The sequence below is a fragment of the Cheilinus undulatus genome, linkage group 7 (genome assembly GCF_018320785.1).
Source record: "Cheilinus undulatus linkage group 7, ASM1832078v1, whole genome shotgun sequence".
NCBI classification, from domain to species: domain Eukaryota; kingdom Metazoa; phylum Chordata; class Actinopteri; order Labriformes; family Labridae; genus Cheilinus; species Cheilinus undulatus.
The window spans coordinates 11885726-11903202 of NC_054871.1; the positions used below are offsets into that span (position 1 = coordinate 11885726).

General features: G+C 39.4%; 1 protein-coding gene across 1 annotated transcript in view; it reads right to left on the bottom strand.

Annotated features, from left to right (window-relative positions):
• The window catches only part of LOC121512469 (collagen alpha-1(XXIV) chain), a 117867-nt gene that overhangs the window by 17142 nt on the left and 83248 nt on the right, over window positions 1–17477 (bottom strand). The window contains exons 33-47 of the mRNA XM_041791750.1: window positions 17395–17448; window positions 17205–17258; window positions 16860–16913; window positions 12289–12342; window positions 11838–11945; window positions 11038–11091; window positions 10816–10923; window positions 8977–9030; window positions 8216–8269; window positions 8021–8077; window positions 6967–7020; window positions 5295–5348; window positions 4913–4966; window positions 2625–2678; window positions 455–562 (exon numbers count right to left, since the gene is read on the bottom strand). Of these exons, the coding sequence (XP_041647684.1) occupies window positions 455–562; window positions 2625–2678; window positions 4913–4966; window positions 5295–5348; window positions 6967–7020; window positions 8021–8077; window positions 8216–8269; window positions 8977–9030; window positions 10816–10923; window positions 11038–11091; window positions 11838–11945; window positions 12289–12342; window positions 16860–16913; window positions 17205–17258; window positions 17395–17448 (975 nt within the window). The remainder of the gene's footprint in view (window positions 1–454; window positions 563–2624; window positions 2679–4912; window positions 4967–5294; window positions 5349–6966; window positions 7021–8020; window positions 8078–8215; window positions 8270–8976; window positions 9031–10815; window positions 10924–11037; window positions 11092–11837; window positions 11946–12288; window positions 12343–16859; window positions 16914–17204; window positions 17259–17394; window positions 17449–17477) is intronic.

Here is a 17477-nt window from a genome sequence, read left to right on the forward strand (position 1 = left end):
TATCTGAAGAGGCTAACAGCTGAAAAATTGCATGTTAAACAGTGTTTTAAACATAAAGCATTATGACAAGGTGATGACTAAACCTATACCCTCATTTGAAACCCAGTGTATAATAACAACAGTGACAGTATCTCCACTCATAGAATATGAAAGTAGGAGTAAAGCAGTCCCACTAAAAAGCCTGCCTTTCAAAATGTTATGTCATGAAAACAATATTTTCAGAGGACATTGAACTATATACTAGGAGCCAGGTATAGTATTTATGTTATATTCAAAGCCTGCTTTGAAACCATCTCAACTGGTGTAATACCTTAAATGTGAACAGTGTTACCTCCACCCTGAGTTAGAATTTTCTTTTAATTAGGTTACATTTGAGCTTAGATACAGCTGGTGCAACCCAGTGATGACCAGCTAATTTATATGATTCATTTTACTGATCTGTAGTGTTGTTTACCTTTCGTCCTTGTTTTCCTGGAAATCCTTGTAAGCCAATCAGTCCTGGGGGACCATCCAGTCCTGGGTAACCCATCATCCCTGTAAGACCTGGTAAGCCCATCGGCCCCTTGAGATTCAACATTAGCATTGTCATTCATTGTTATTCACAGATTAAGGGATATCTAAGACACAAACTGACCATTCCTGAAACATCACTCCTAACTCTTCTTTTGAAATCTTTACCCTGGATAAAAACATGCATTCCTTCAAAGCCTAAAGATATTTGCCAAGACCTTTAACTTTTATCAGTGATAGAGAAAGAATGTTTGCTGGTTATGTGTTGAATTACTTGGACCCCTGAATGAAAGTCAGTTGAGAACCATTTAAAACATGATTGACTGATATTGGACCTATCTTGAGGATTTGAAGTCTCCCATCTGGAATTCAGAGAAGGTTTGAATAAAACATAGAGAAGTAAGAGCTATCTTATATCCTGTATCTGACTTGGACCAACAGATTCAGTAGTGCTGCCACGTGTGTCTTTGAAGCAAAAGTTTTAAAGCAAATCCTCCTTTAGATGTATTAAAACCAGATGTAAACCTTTTATATTACTTTGTTGATATTCAATAGTCAGCATTAGGTAATTTAGCTGCACCATCTACTCAAAAAGCTCCTTCATCTATTATTAAAGTTGCAATATTATGACCATTTACTGCATATGGATGCAAAATGTACCTAGTAACCCATCACACTGGTTAAAGTTTTGGTGCATCCATATAAACCTTTGGAGTAGAAAGCAAAAGAATCACACAGATTTGATAAAATGCAATATTTGAATCGCTCCTTTGCTGACAGACATTTATGGTTGTTGTGGGGTTTGAATGTGCATTGAAATCACTTTAAAAACTGCATTAGACATCAGGCAGCTTTTAATAGCAAGCTACATTATATGGACAAATGTATTTGGCAAAACCTGTTTGTTATCAAATTCATTGACTTGAAGCGTGGTACTGTGATGGATACCACCTTTGCAATAAGACAGTTCATGGTTTCATCCCTACTGGATATTCCACAGTCAACTTTTAGTGATCTTATTAGACTAGAAAAGCACTCGGAGAGCGCAGACCTCCGCCGTTGGCCCTATATCCCAAAAGTAAAGAATCCTTTTAAAAATTCCTGGATCCAGACGGTGATCTGGATCTCTCCCAATATCTACTAAGTTCTTCCTTATGCCATTTCTGACATTTCCTGAAAATTTCATCAAAATCCGTCCATAACTTTGTTTTTTTTTTAAGATTTATTTTTGGCCTTTATTAGATAGGACAGTGGATAGAGTCGGAAATAGGGAAGGGAGCAGGGAGAGACATGCAGGAAATAGTGCCACGGGCCGGATTTGAACCCGAGTCATACACATGGCACGCACCTTTACCACTCGACTACCGGCACGCCCGTCCATAACTTTTTTAGTTATGTTGCTAACAAATTAACTAACAAACTAACAAACCCTGCCGATCACATAACCTCCTTGGCAGAGGTAAAAATGGAGGCATTTAGGAACAACAGCACCTCAGCCATGAAGTGGAAGACCACATAAAATTACAGACAGAGTCAAGGACTGCTAAGGCACATTGTGCGTCAAAGTCAACAATACTCTACTGACTCCATAGCTGAAGAGTTCTGAACTTCTACAGGCATGTAAGCACAAAAATTTGCACAGTGGGGGCTTAATAGAAAGGGTTTACATGGCCTAGCAGCTGCATGCAAGCCTTGCATCTCCAAGGCCAATGCCAAGTGTCAGATGAAGTGGTACTAAGCACACCGACACTGGACTGTGGAGCAGTGGGAATGTGCTCTGTTGATTGGTGAACATTTGAAGGATGCCAGGAAAACTTTTTCTGCCTGACTGCACTGAGCCAACTGTGAAGTTTGGTGGTGGAGGGATAATGGTATGGGTTTGTTTTTCAACGTTTGGACTAGGCCCCTTATCTCCAGTGAAGGCCAATCTTTATGCTCCAGCATGCCAAGACATCCATCTCGAAGTACACGTATTTGAATACAGTGTTATTACAGTTCCCAGTGGTGTCATGGCCAGACCTCCAAATACTTTTGTCCACAGAATGTATGTTCTTAAAAGACTTGTTTCTTTTTCTATCAGAGCCTATACTTGGTTAAGATAGTATGATACTTACTTCAACTCCAGGAGCGCCGGTCAGCCCCCTCGATCCTTTCTTTCCTGCAGAGCCCTGATTAGACACACACAAGAAGAATGAAACATATACCTTCACAAAAAACACCAGATAAAGTATCTGACTTGTCTGTAGTGAGGAAATCTTTAAGACTATGTGGTTTATTTACTTTTCTCAGTGTAGACAGTAAAAGAAATAAACATAACTGTTAACTGTACTGTATATATAAGACCTTGAAAGGCATAGGGTTACTTTGCCTTGAAGTGTTTGAATGACATACTGTATATGGCATAATACTACCACTGGGAACCTCTGCATGATTCCTGTTTTAATTAATTCTTTGGGCAAAAATTTATTTACACGCTAAAAAACACAAGTCGTACGTGTATCTCTTAAACCATATATGACTGTCAAAAAACAAATTGGGGTTCAGAAAATAATGGCATACAATGAAAACATCTTTGAAACCATGTTTTCGCTTTTAAAATTTCCCTTTAAGTCGTGAAATTGTAAGCTGTGTATGTATGGTCCAAAAAAGATTTCCCTACAGGAATGTTTCACCAAAGCTGTTAATTCAAAACAGAAATACAGCAGATACTTCAAGTTTCCATAGCCCTTGGCAGACTGCTATGTTATGGATTTTTCAAAACAGATGGGTCTATATGTTACACGTGATGACATTGTTCACACAGAAAAAATACTCCCATAAATCTGAACTGGTTACATAATCAATCCTGTTTCACATGTGGGAGACAGTTAGTGGTATTTGGAAACATGTGAATACTTCACACTTTAAAAGGTTCTGTTGAACTTGATCAAGGATGCTTCAAGATGTTTTACATAGAAGTGAAGTTATGCAAACATGAGGCCACTGACAAGGTCAAGACTCCAAAGAATTAGGGAAAGCAATACCTCAAAACCATTAGTTCAGAAAAGCTTTTTCAACTAAAGGATGTCGGCTTTGGTGCCACAAACTGCTAAAAAACGTTGTACTGGCCAAGCCATGTGGCAAAAGGTAAAAAACAAAGGTGCTTTTGTCAAATATCTGTGGTTTGTCTCTAGTTTGGCAGAAGATTGGGGATTTTTTTTCATCCACTGAGTCATTTTTACACCAAGCAAAACCCTACCAAACTCTGCAGGTGGTACACTGTTAACCCGAAAGTTGTTTGTGATCAAATAATTTAAGTAAAGATTACTTAAAAAAACCAAGTTTATTTGCATTACTTAAGTCATTTTGGTGTATTCTACTATTATAATGCTACTGTAGAGTATACTTGTTGTTTTGTGTTGAATAAACTTAAAGTTTCTATTTTTTAACTTAAACTTTGGGTTTACTTATGACATCAAATGCTTCAAGGTGTTGAATTCTGATTAGCTGGTTGAATTCAAACTTGTCTTGGCTGGTTTGAAACAAAATTGTGCAATTTCTTTGTTCAAGCATCTAAGATAGAAGCTAAGAAGACCGGTTTCTCCCTCACTTGGTTCTAAGCATCTTGCACTGTAAAACGCAACATCATATGACAAATCTGCAGTTTTCCCAGAATGCCGTTAGGCACTAAACCTTTATGCACTCTGTTTGCTACCTCTATCTTGGCCAGAACACTTTTGAAAAAGCGACTTTTAATCTCAAAGAGGCTTTCTCCTGGTTAAATAAAGGTTAAATAAGATAAATAAATAAAATGCACCATGAGTGAAGTTGCTGTCTCAGAGACATGGGGGAGATGTTAATGTTATTAAAGTCTATAAATGTTGGATGGCACACTGACATTAATATCAAATACTGGTTCAGTGGGTCACTAACAGTCATTTACAGTGTACACATTTTGAAAATATTAAGTTGACTTAATTTAATTTTCCAAATTATTTTCAATTAAATCAATTTGTAATTTAGTGCAATGGACTGAAAATATTAAGTTTAATAATTATGCAAAGCAATTGACTGCAAGAGATTTTAAGTTGCATCAACTTGGCATCTAGTTTGTTGTGCTTAAAAACTTAAGTTAAATTCACTCAAGTTTTCATTATACATTACTTAAATTTTTTAGGGCAACTGGTTTCCTCACATTTTTTAAGTAAATTCAACTCATCCGGGCTTACAGTGTAGTTGTAGAAAAATATGTAGATGTGGTTAAGAGTAAAATTCCTTTTCTGTACTTAAGGCTGAACAGTTCAATTGTGTTTTAGTGTAAATGTCTGTATGAATTATTTTTTACTCTGCTTTATGAATAAGAAAGACATGGGGCATAGATGTAAGTTCATTTGTCTCTATTAGAACATTAATACAAACTTACCGGGGGTCCTGTCTCTCCTTTTGGGCCTGGTTCTCCAGAGAGGCCTGGTGATCCCTGGAAATGGCAAGAAAAGAAAAACACAAAAGCCCAACAATAACAGATTAAGATCTCAAAAACATAAAAAAAAGTGGAGGTCAAATTTATTCAAATATTTCAAAACATATATCAAATTTCTTATATCTATAGGTGGTCCTTATAACATCTTTAATCCAACTCTAACTGCATGCTTTTTTCACTGTTTATGGGATGCAAAACAAATGATATGGTGATCTTCATGCAGGTTATCTAAAAAAAGAGGTGGCAGATAAAGTACTGTAACTGTATTGTACCAGACCGGGAAAACAACAAAGCAGTCTACTGTATGACACATTTTCTGACTTACTGGTGGCCCTTGTGGTCCAACAGCCCCACGAGTTCCAACAGTTCCAACATGGCCCTGGAACACATATAAAAACAGAAAATTAGATTTTGCTCCTGATTTTTGAGCTTTATCAATACTGAGATGTCTACCAGGTATCTCTTTGTCATGAGACATCTCATGAGCCAGCTTATCACTATTTTTAGGAGTACAATAGGTTGTTTCTTATGATCTCAATGATGTGCCAATGTCACATGCGGAGAAAACTCACAACACCAATTAGGAATCAATGGGGACAAAGGAAAGTTGCAGCCCTCCACCTACACATCTTGCCAGATGAAGGGAAATGAGAGTCTTGAGGAGTGTTGTTCTAAGCGAAGAGGCTAGCGATGCCTCTTTAAAGCTTTTCCCCCTCACGTTGTCATAAACATGGTTTTTATTGAAAGTGTTATACTTCTAACCAAATAAATCTTGTGAGGTAAGCGACCAAGTAATGATGTGTTGTTTATAAACAAGTCTGTTCTATAAAACAGCTCTTTTATATGAACAAAAGGCACTGACTCTCTTTTAAGTGCCAGTTTCCTTTCCTGCATTTCTCTTGTTGTTTAATACAAGTTTAAAAAGTCAAACTGGTACCAAATAAAGAGCTGTTGGGAGCCAACAGACCAATTCTTATTACTGAGCTGATCAAAATGATCCAGATCTCCACAAAGAGAAAGATTTCCCATCACAACAACCAAAGACTGGACAGACATCGACTACAGAAACACAAGAAAGATCAGGGTTTACTGTACCAAACCAAACAAGCTTGGTTTGTTCTGTTTTCTCCAACTTGAACAGTTGTCACAGTCATAAAAAAATACAAAAATTTGGCATTTTGACTTCCTGCCCCCCATCTGGGGTTCTTCGCCTTGGTGTGACATGATCTGAAACAACCAGTTATCAAGTAAAGATATTTGCTTGATTAGAGGTCTCAATGGGTAAAGAAAAAAAGGAACTTTTGAAGTCGCAAAGTAAGTAAAAACATAAATTCTGCTTTCAACTGAAAGCTATGACAGACCAACTTGGCATCAGCTGAATGAAATGTAATTGCCAAACAAAACGGTAGCTTTTACAACAGTAGCCCCAAAACTTGGATAAAAATACACGTCAAAATACAAGTGAATGGACGGAGTCCATACTCATTTCATTCAAACTACATGTGCTGCCATTCAGTATATAAGTAAGATATTAAAAAAACCCTCAACATCAGGGGAATTCAAGCTAGATCTAGATCTGTACAATGTACAGCATATTTTCTATGTTTTAACAATGGGGAATAATAGTAATATCTTTTTATGCCAGTTCATCAAAATGTTGTTGTCATAGACAGATTTGAAGATCCTTTTTAAACCTAACAAAACTGTTCAGTATAAAGTAAGCCATATATCATCTTGCACTCTAATTGTGTGCATGTGTGCGTCTGCTTTTGGACAGCACAGATTTTTTCAGGCTAAAGGCTTGGAATGACAAAAACAACAGATTTCCTTGGCCTTATTGCTGCGAGTTTGGTAATCCTCTCCAACATGTGTGGTCTACCACTCTTATAACAGAGCCGTGTTAAATGGAGCATCAAAGAGTTTGAACAACAACAAGTAGACAAGCTCAGTGAGTGGTGGTGTGATATGTCTGCGGTTGATTAAATGGCTTTGTGTACCTGATATCCTTCATCCCCTGACTCTCCACGCTCTCCTCTTTCTCCTGCAGGTCCCTGTGTAGACACAGATTTACACACATGAACACACATGCTGCATGTTTGCACATGCCTTTATTTATACTGACAAAGCTGCACTTGAGCTTAGGAGTTTCTGAAGACAGAGTGACACATTTAAAGTCATGACCTGTAAGTCTGGTTCTTAAAAGGAGTCGAATTGGAGGGCAGAATTTCACCTTGTACATTACTTTCAGGTGATGTTGGCTGGGACAGTCAACCATTGTATTGTTTATACCATGTACAGCAATACCATGCTAACTTGATAATCCAGTCGTTCCTATAAGGTTGTAATTTGTACCAGTGCAGATGTTGAGTTACCCTTTTTGTTTATGGATTACAGAACTGTATCAGTGGTCACGTCCATTGCTGGGAAATGCATCTTAGAGACTGCACAGAAGTTGCAGTACTGTATTACAGTGAGCTTTCCCAAGCTGTTAAGACTCTATGATACATCCTGATCCTCTTTTATTATTAGTCTAAGAATGACTTTGTTTTCTTGGCAGGGATTAATATGAACAATCCTCAAGGTAACTTCGGGTGAATACTGGCCCTCACCAACACTCCTGTCCTTATCAAACACTAAACAGGACATCTAAATCTATATTCAGGTTTAAACAATGAAACATTTGTGTTCTGCACAATCTTGTGTTGAAAACTGAATTCTTTAAATGGGTATTATCAGAACACAAACAAAGCTAAGCTAAAGCTTCACCCTGACGCGCGGAAACCCTCGCCTGACTGATTTGTAAATGTGCAATGAAGAGAAAACATTGAACCTCACAGGCTTATGATCAGAGTCTTTAAGCATGAAAAATTTCAGCAAAGAAACAATGACAAATTATTATTAATCAGTGGGAAAAAATTAATATACTTGGAGCTAAAAATCAGCAGTTTATTAAGATTAACTTTTACAATCCGATATTTGATCGGCTTGGACAAAACAGAGCAAGGAGTGTTGGGGATTAGAAAGGAGAGTTTAAAGGAAGGCAAGACCTACTGGTTCACCTAAGGGCCCTGGTGGTCCTGGGGTCTTATTATCCTCGCCTGGATAGCCCTGGAATGTAGCAAACACAGAGATTATCACATATGCACACATGAAGACACAGGATTTTGCAACCACATTAAACTTAAGTAAACTGAGCCAAATACTGGGGATATTTGATTGCAAACACTACTCCAGGTATCATATTACCTTTTCACCTTTAGGGCCTGGTGGTCCTACAGGCCCAAGCTTGCCAGGGTGACCCTAAAAAAAGAGAGCTGATTTTCAAACCAATGGAAGATACAGATACTTCTCTACTGGCTACAGCATACTGTTTTGAAGAAACATGAGCTCAGCTGTCAGCATATTAATCAGACATGTTTAATGTAAACGCACTTCTTCTATGAGAATCCTCCACTCTATCATTTCAGGATTCGAGTTTTGGCATAGATTCAGAAATCACTCAGCAAATTGAGTCAACTGTGAATGAGTCTGGGAGTCTCCATACAAACAGAAATACAGAAAAAGGGACTACATGAACTTGTGGTGCCCTGTTCATGTTATGCAACCATAACCCACTGATGTTGGCATTTACCAGGCTGTGGAGAGGCTGGGAAAAATGAGTTTGTAGACCTTACCATGTCCAATTCCACCTCATGTCTTTGCCTTTTCCTGTTACTTTGCATTCAATGGACAATTGACAGCAAAGAGTTATGGGAAAGTAATAGAATGGCATAGATACTGTCGGTTGTTTTCTCCACACACGTAGCACGTAGCAACCAGTGGAGATGATTTAGCAGGAATGAACAGACATTAAACAGCTATGTTGGGCTGAAATCTGGATTAACTAACTACCAGGTGTGAGGACATTTCATTCGTTCACAGATGTTGTATGTTTATACTATGTTATTGTTTGGAACATACATGTTCATGCATACACTGAAAAAAACAACAACAAAGGACAAACTCACTGTGTATCCTGCCAGTCCTGGTTGCCCTTCTACCCCCATAACTCCAGGCTGACCCTGGAAGCAAAATGCACAAAAAACAAGAGCGACTCAGACCTAGTGCTGTTCGGTTTGTTTTACTACACTGATTCAGCTAAATGTAAACTTGGATTCAGACACAAATGCAAACCCAACCCTGTAAACAGAGGTGTTTTATGGTGGGGATATAAATCTGCCCAGCTAGCTCAACATGGTCTTTGTGTTTCTGAGAAGAAAAGAGCTGAATTTTTCTGTAAAGGAGACTACAGTCTCCTCTTGGCTTTAGTTCTCTCAGGCCCAGAAAAAAAGGAGAGCATTTTATGTTGCACTTAAATTTAAGACACCAAAATAATTTCTGATAAGGGTTTTACTTGTCTCCTATACACTGAGCAACATTCTCACTGAATTCCATAAACAGTTATCAAGTCACATTTAGAACTACAATTTAGGATATTAAAGTACACTGTAAAAAAACTAACTTGATTTACATTCAGTTAATAAATCATGATGCATTGCGGGCACTTTTGATAACTGAACAAGCTGAGACCCCATCCATCCTTTCTATACTATACCGCTTATCCCGTTTGGGGTTGCGGGGGGGCTGAAGCCTATCACAGCTGTCATTGTGTGAGAGGAAGGGTATACCCTGGACTGGTTGCCAGTCAATCGCAGGGCTGACATATAGAGACAAACAACCAGGCACGCTCACATTCATACCTATGGCCAATGTAGAATCACCAGTTAACCTAATGAGCATGTTTTTTATGGTGAGAGGAAGCCAGAGAACCCGGAGAGAACCCACGTGTACATGGGAAAACATGCAAACTCCACACAGAAAGGCCCTGCCACGAAGTGAACCAGGGACCTTCTTGCTGTGAGGCATCAGCGCTAATCCCTGCGCCACCGTGCATCCCACAGGTTCACACAACACATTATATTTTTCTTCTTGAACTATATTAGATATATACAAAGTGAACATAAGCATTTAAGTTAAGCCAACATTTTCTGGGGGCACAACATTAGTAGTTACTTCAACTATTTTATTTGAGCCAGCTAATACATTGTGGAAAAAATGTTCTGCCAGCTTGACATTTTTTACTATGAGCATGTTATGTCAACAAAGGGGCAACATTAAGTATTAAGGTGAGCCCCTCAACTCAAAAAGCTGTGAAACTTGTTAGTGAAATATTTTATGTCGGGCACTTTTTACAGTGTAGCTACATCCTTTGAAGTACTTTTCTTAACTTTGGAGAAATATCAGAGTAACTTTCTTTTCAACAGTTTGTTGTATTGTATCTTGTCCAAGTAGTAAACATTATATGGGTTTTCACATTGACTATCCTTGTTGCTCTTTCATCACTGTGTAAAATTGGCAGTGCTTTAAAAGTATGACCCCAAACCCATTTTTAAGATAACATCAATAATGCTGTTTGGATATCTTACTGTTGACACTGTAAAATGCAACTTTTACAGCCTTCGCCCAATCTCAAAAACATGACATGTAGACAACAACCCCAGCTACTCTGCGTCTGACTGTTTACCGACTGTTTAGCTCTAGCACTCTGGCAGTCTGTCAGCTACCGTCAATCAATCAAACACAGACATGAAAAGCCTCTAGCCAGCTAAGGAAAAGTGAAGTATTTTGACTTGTATGTCTTTTCTTTTAACAATTAACAACTAACAACCACAAACAAGTTGCTGACCTCTGAAGGGCTGAAATTAATCATTCCAGTTGACTTTAATACAATGACTGGCCAAAAGTTTCATACTAATTTCGAGACAGGGACAAAGCAACTTCATTAAAAGGAAGAAAAGAGAACTAACTGGTGGGCCTCGAGTTCCCCTGGCGCCTTTCAGCCCTGGTTCCCCTGGTTGGCCGATGTCTCCTCGTGCACCAATTTCACCAACAAGCCCTGGAGGACCTCTTTCTCCCTGAAAGAAAAAAACAGCAACATTACTTAAAAATATAAAGACTATGTTTAAAGCTTGACAATCAGAATCCAACCCATTATTGGAATTAAGAGACGTTATGATTTAAGTCTTCACCTTCTTGCCATGCCGCCCTCGGTTCCCCGGAGGCCCTGGTTTTCCTTCCGGTCCCTGTAAAATAAGATGCATTGTAAAATTACCAGAAACAATAATAATTCAACTTTACAAGCATAGGGAATAACTGACATCTTATTCCTTAACTTGATGACTTAAAAAAATTAGTGAATCCCAACACTACAAGTATTTTAGAGTCTAGTCAGAACATCAATTTCTATGCTAAGCAGTATATAGTTTAGTTTGTATTTCACATACCATTCAGAACTTTCACTAGATCATTCATTTGAAAATTTTGCTTTTACACAGAGCTTAGTGTGTTTGCTCTGAAGTTCCCTAACTTCCTGACATTGCTGACCCTCATGTCCCTAAACACAGATAAATCATCAGGATCTGTATCTCAAAACAAGCAAACACTTTCAGAAGACTTTGACTAACACCTACCACGCAGTGCCAAACAGCCACAGTCCAGCACTTAGGGCCTCTTACTGCCCCAGTTTCAAAAGGTTTTACTGAAGAGAAGGCTGACCCCTACTGGGATTCAACGGCATTTTTATAAAGAGCATTTCTATAATCTATTCCAGGACATTCTATATTTTTCATGTATTTTGCTCTGTTAAACAAAGTATGCTCCTTGCTACAAACATGTATGACCAGTGAAAAAAGGGAACCAGTCTCACCCCACTCAGAAACAACCTAATACAGTGTATTTAGGCCAAGTTTTTAACCCAGACTGTCTGCAAGCATTTCCTTTTTGTGTTGTTTTATGAATCTTATTGTCTGAATACATAAAACCCACTTACACGAAAGCCTTGTTTCCCAGGCCCTCCAGGTGGTCCTGGTGGCCCAGGGTCTCCTTCAACACCTTTATCCCCTGGTTCTCCGATTGGTCCACACTCACCAGGCTCACCCTGACAACATTCAGACAGGAGGGAAACACAAAACAAAAAGAAGTTAATAGAAGACAGTTATAATGAATGAAGTGAGTTTATATTACTAACAAAAGAGGGGTAAGATGTCAGACCATTTTTGATGTTATACTGTCAAAAACCTTGAACAACGAACTTCACTTGAACCCTGAGCTAATCACTCAGATGACCAAAAGCAGGTATAATCTTTTTAAAGCATCCAATTTTGTTTTAGTATCGAGAACCCCACTAGAAACTAACCCTTAATTAATTTTGGCTACATGGCTTGATTTTGCTTAAAGGTCTCAAATTTAGCAATAATTAAAAATGTCCTGTTATTTTTTACCTTGGGTCCATCTTTTCCTTGAGGGCCATCTTCCCCAGGGGGACCAGGAGGACCCTAAAAAACATCAATAATGAAAAAAACACATCCTGTGTTCATAGTGTTTTTTGCAGCATCCCATTCTTAATACAAAACTAATGTAGTAGTTGAGTGTTTCAGTACTCAGCAGTGCAAAAGCACCCTTAATATCAGCTGTTTTTTCTTTTCTTGTTTATTTCCCTAAATAAAGTAAAATATTAAGCATATAGAGTTGTTTGAAACAGACCTAAAGACATAATCATAGGAAGCAGTAGTCAACCAACATAACCAAGCAAAGATAAGCACTGTTAAGAAAAAAATGCCGTCTGTGGATGCAGGTCCTCACTCTCCCCGTTTTCCAGGTTTAAATCAAGACATTTCAATCAGATAATATTCAATAAATGATTTTCTTTATCTTTCAGAAAAACTTTAATGCATCCTTACAAAGTGAGATACTGTGCTTAGGGAAGTTGTTGCTCTTGGTGGTTGCAAATTGTGGGCAAATGAAAGGGAACAGCTGGATTTCATAAATGGGTCTAATAATGTTTACAAACAGAGCCAATACATTAACACAATACTTCAGGTTCTGCTTCATAGAATAAGCCATTTGTTGAATTATTCAGGCAGGTCAGGACAGGAATGGGAGGATATGCGTCAACCTTGGTCCTGTACTCCTCTGGCCTCCTGATGGCCACTGTCCAGGCCTACACCCATGCCCCATCTCCAGGTATTTTCCCAGCTGACCCATCCGAGAAACACACAGATCCCCTGGCATCTAGACCTGCCCACCAGGTCCTGGGCACCCAGTATGCAGTGGGCTGGACCAGGCCAGAGAAAGCCCGCCAGGTGTCTGTAAAAACACAGCTGCCGTTCCTGTATCAGGCAGCTGACCCTTCCTCACTCTCCTGAGCACATTATACACACAGGGCCAGATCCTCAAAAGGATTGCACTGCTTTTGCAACTGCTAAACCTGTGCAAATGACAGAAAAAAATAGCGTGCAATCCTCAAAGCATACGCAAAAGGTGAAATGCACGCAAACTGAACCCAAACTGCACTGCCACTCCTCGCTGTGCCGGTCCAATTTGCATGCATGTAAATTAGGGAATATTCATAAATTCAGCGCAAAATTGCCCCCTTCCTATGCAAATGAGCCTCATTGCAAATACCACCTGATCCTCAAAGACCAGCGCTAATTGCCACAGGCAGTAAAGCAGGGCTATTTACCGCCAGTGAGACCCGTGTATTAAATCCGCGCAATATCTCTTTCTCCCTCTCTCAGTCTCTCTCTCGCTCAAAATGATTGCAAATTGCTCTCAATTGGTGGTAACTGTGCAGCATAGTCTATTTAAGGGCTGTCATGCCAGGACTCTGCAGTAATCATGGCAGCAGTGATTGTAGCCAGGCGAAGGCACCGTGGCAGGCGAGATGGCAGGCGTGCACAAGAAAGGATTTATCGGAGGAGAGTATCACCTTTGATCTAAGCGACAATGAAATCATCTGCAGATACCGGTTGCCAGATTGCATGATCCTTGCGCTACTAGATGCCATGCGGCTTATTGCAATCAGAGGCGCAAATAGCGCTCAGCTGCCAAACTGTGTGGGCGTGTTAGCACCTGCATATGATTAGAGCAAATTCTTTTGAGGATAAGGCGCTAAAACAGGGCAGATTGCGTGAGCTAATTCTGCGCAAATAATGGCGCTATTAGCAGGAGCAATCCATTCTTTGTGGATCTGGCCCACAGTCTTGCCAACAATCCCAAAGATGTGCCAAAGAGAAGTTGTCACAAAGGAGTCCAGCTGGCACCTCTGGCCATTAAACAACATCCAGGCCTCACAAGAATATAGTAAGCTCAGAAGGACCAAGGACCAAAAGACTGACTTTCATCAAGATACTGGGAGATACTGCTCAGATACTGGGAGTGCCACACTGTGATGCGCAGCGAACCAATTTGTCTATGCATGAGTCCAAATCTGCAGCTGATCTCAGGTTCACAGTCAGCAGATTGATGGATTACACTGCCAAGGTAGGTGAAGTGCTCTATGACTTCCACACTTCCAGGATCTTTGTTTTGGCCCAGGAGACATGCATTCCAACTGTTTTAGCCTCGAAGTTACTAAATAATTGTTTGTCTTTCTGTCTGTCTATCCTCAATCAGGAAGTTAAGAGCCCCAACAAGGACATCTACAGTTTCTGCAAGCATCACAGCATCATCAGCAAAGTCCAGATTAGTGATCTGGACACTGCCAAATGACACTCCACCTTTTGCTGCCCCTGTTACCATCCCACTATCCAGTCCATACAACAACTGAAGAGTGAAGGGGCGAAGAAACACCCTTGCCTCACCCCAGAATCAACTTGGAAGAATAGCAAATGAATTAAAAAGCATTGGCAGCCAGGGTAATTAAGGATGGGAATTGACAAGATTTTATTGATATCGATGCCGTTATTGATTCTTCTTATCGATTCGATTCTTTATCGATTCCCTTATCGATTCCTTCCCGTGAATTTTCTTTTTGGATTGCTAAAAATATTAAACATCAAGTGTTTGGGAGGAGAACATTCTAAAATATGCACTAAATCTCTTTTTTGTTGGAAATTCTGCGTTAAAAAAAAACTACTCTCTGGATCTTTAATCTGTGAACTTCAATTAGAATACAGTACTACTGCTTATTTTCTTTAAAAGACAAAAACTTAAAAATATAAAATATATATATTTCATAAATATAAAACTAATCTCTGGATCCTAGATCTCTGGAGGTATCACAATAAATTGAACTCTTGTGCAAAATTAACACTTCTTGGGGAAAAAGATGCATGTCATACATTAGACATCACAATGTGTGCATCATTTTTGGAGTAATGAAGACCACTTTAGTCTGTTTTTGTGACAGTTCACGAGAAATGCGTGGTAATACAGTAATACTGTATCCTAACGAAATTAAAAATATCCACGGTGTTGCTTTGATTACCATCATGAAGATGGTGCTGTGGGATAAGCGCACATTAATAATAAATTCCTCAAGAATATGTGTATTTTGCCACCCACAGCACCACTGCCTATGTATGAAGATGCTTTAAAAGTGATGACTGAACTCCTGTTAATGATGTCGGGACAGTTTTGCTAAAGACAAACACTCACATGTGGACCGGCACACAGATACTCGCACGCCATGGCTTGGCATGGCGCGGGCACAGCTCTGGCATCGCAGTAGTCTTCTCTGAAGTCAAACTGTTTGACATGCACCGTGGCTGTAATGTGATCCAAGACAACATGAGTTTAAAAACGCTCTAATTCTTCTTTCTGGGTGTAGATCAGTGATGAGAAATTCTTCCGCACACTCACAGGCGCACAGGTCCTGCTGCAGTCATGCTAGATACAACAGAAACCACTGAGGTTTTTTAAAACTTTTAAACTTATCTTTACCCGTAGTGTGAAATGTAGATGAAATTATTCACTGCTTGTTGGTCATTTTATGCGCTGGAGTATACTCTAACTTTTTATAAGACCGTCATAGAGTAAACACCCGGCAGGACGGAGCTCGCCATTAAAACACAACGCAGACATAAATAATAATAATGTCTAATCTCTATCTGTTTCAAATCCCACAGATCATTACTTCACATTCACAGATTCTATGATATTAGATTAGGATTATCACTTCTCATCTTACCTCTGGGAGAAGAGGAGGGAGGAAAAAAAGCACACGTTTGTGTCATTGAAAGAGAAAAAAGAGAAACTTCATTTGATCTCCTGCCCTGATTTAAGCTATTTTACTTAAATAATTCACTTCTCCCACTCCTGTAAAACATCTCCTTATAAACCTGTTTTATTTTAGGGCATTTTGATAAAGGATTAGATGAAGGGCTGCAGAGGCACGTGCTCCGCTTGTTGTGCTTATGCGTGCATGCCGACAAGTGCGTGTTTAATGTGTTTTTTAAACACCTTGCAGAGATACTGTATAGTCCTGTAAATGTTTATTTCCTCAGCTTCTCTGTTCTTGTTTGCTGACTGCCACATGCAAGGCCTGTATTTTATGGCAGGCGGGAGTGAGGCATCGATAAGGGACTGTTAAGATAAAATGTAAATGATGTTGATGGATTGAGCTGATTGGAACAGGTTCCCATCCCTAACCCTGGCCCCTGGTCCCTAATCATAACTTAAGTGAATATATTTCTCAAGACATGATCTCAGACTTCTTTGTTTAAACTGTGGACAGTTTCACAAGAGTTAGAATTCTCAGACAGAATCACATTTTTCCAAATCCTCCTTCATCTGCAAAATAAACAAGAAAATGACTCTGGGTGTGATAATAAAGCAGTCTGGTTATTGACTGTTGAATCTAATTCTATTAAAAGGGCAGAAAGATTAGACTCAAGAAGTCCAAGAGCTATTTATATAATCCAGCAGACAAAAATAATTCCACTGTTGTGCTTTCTTTGGCTCAGGGGATTAGGGATCCTCGTCAAAATGAGGGGGAGTAAATAAATGACCTGGTAAGATTTTCCCAAACAAAAGGAAGGAAGGGATTAGTGGGTTGTTAAGAATCACTCACTCGTATTCCCTCTTGTCCCTGTTCCCCTTCAGTTCCTGGAGGCCCCACATCACCCTGCAGAGACACCAAACACAGCACAGGGCTGTCTTAAGGTCAAAAAACACTTTTATGAGCATGCACACGTGTACGCTTACACTAACACTGAACCTGATGGAAAGTTAGACTTGACAATCAGCTGTTGTTTCACCTGAGGCTACTGTTATGTCAGGTACGATATGACTGAGCAAGTTCACGGTTTCTGACACCGCTGCAGGCATGTTGGGACTGACGCGCCACATGACTAATGTCTACTGTGATGCAGGAGGTGGGAGGAGAGTCTGTTAAAAATGACAAGGTTATACTGACCTTTAAACCTGGCTCTCCAATGGGACCCAGTTCCCCCTCTGCACCTGGCTGGCCCTTGTAAGGTAGGAGAGAGAAACAAGGCATAACTTGTGTTAAATTTGTATTTTGAAATAATGAATGTTAAATATTTAGTTCCAAATCCTACAGGAATAAAATGATAAATGATTGTAGATAACGAATAAAAAAGTACCTCAATTCCTTGCTCTCCATCAGGTCCAGCCTCCCCAGGAGGTCCTTTAGGTCCCTGCAACATAAATAACCATCATAATATGC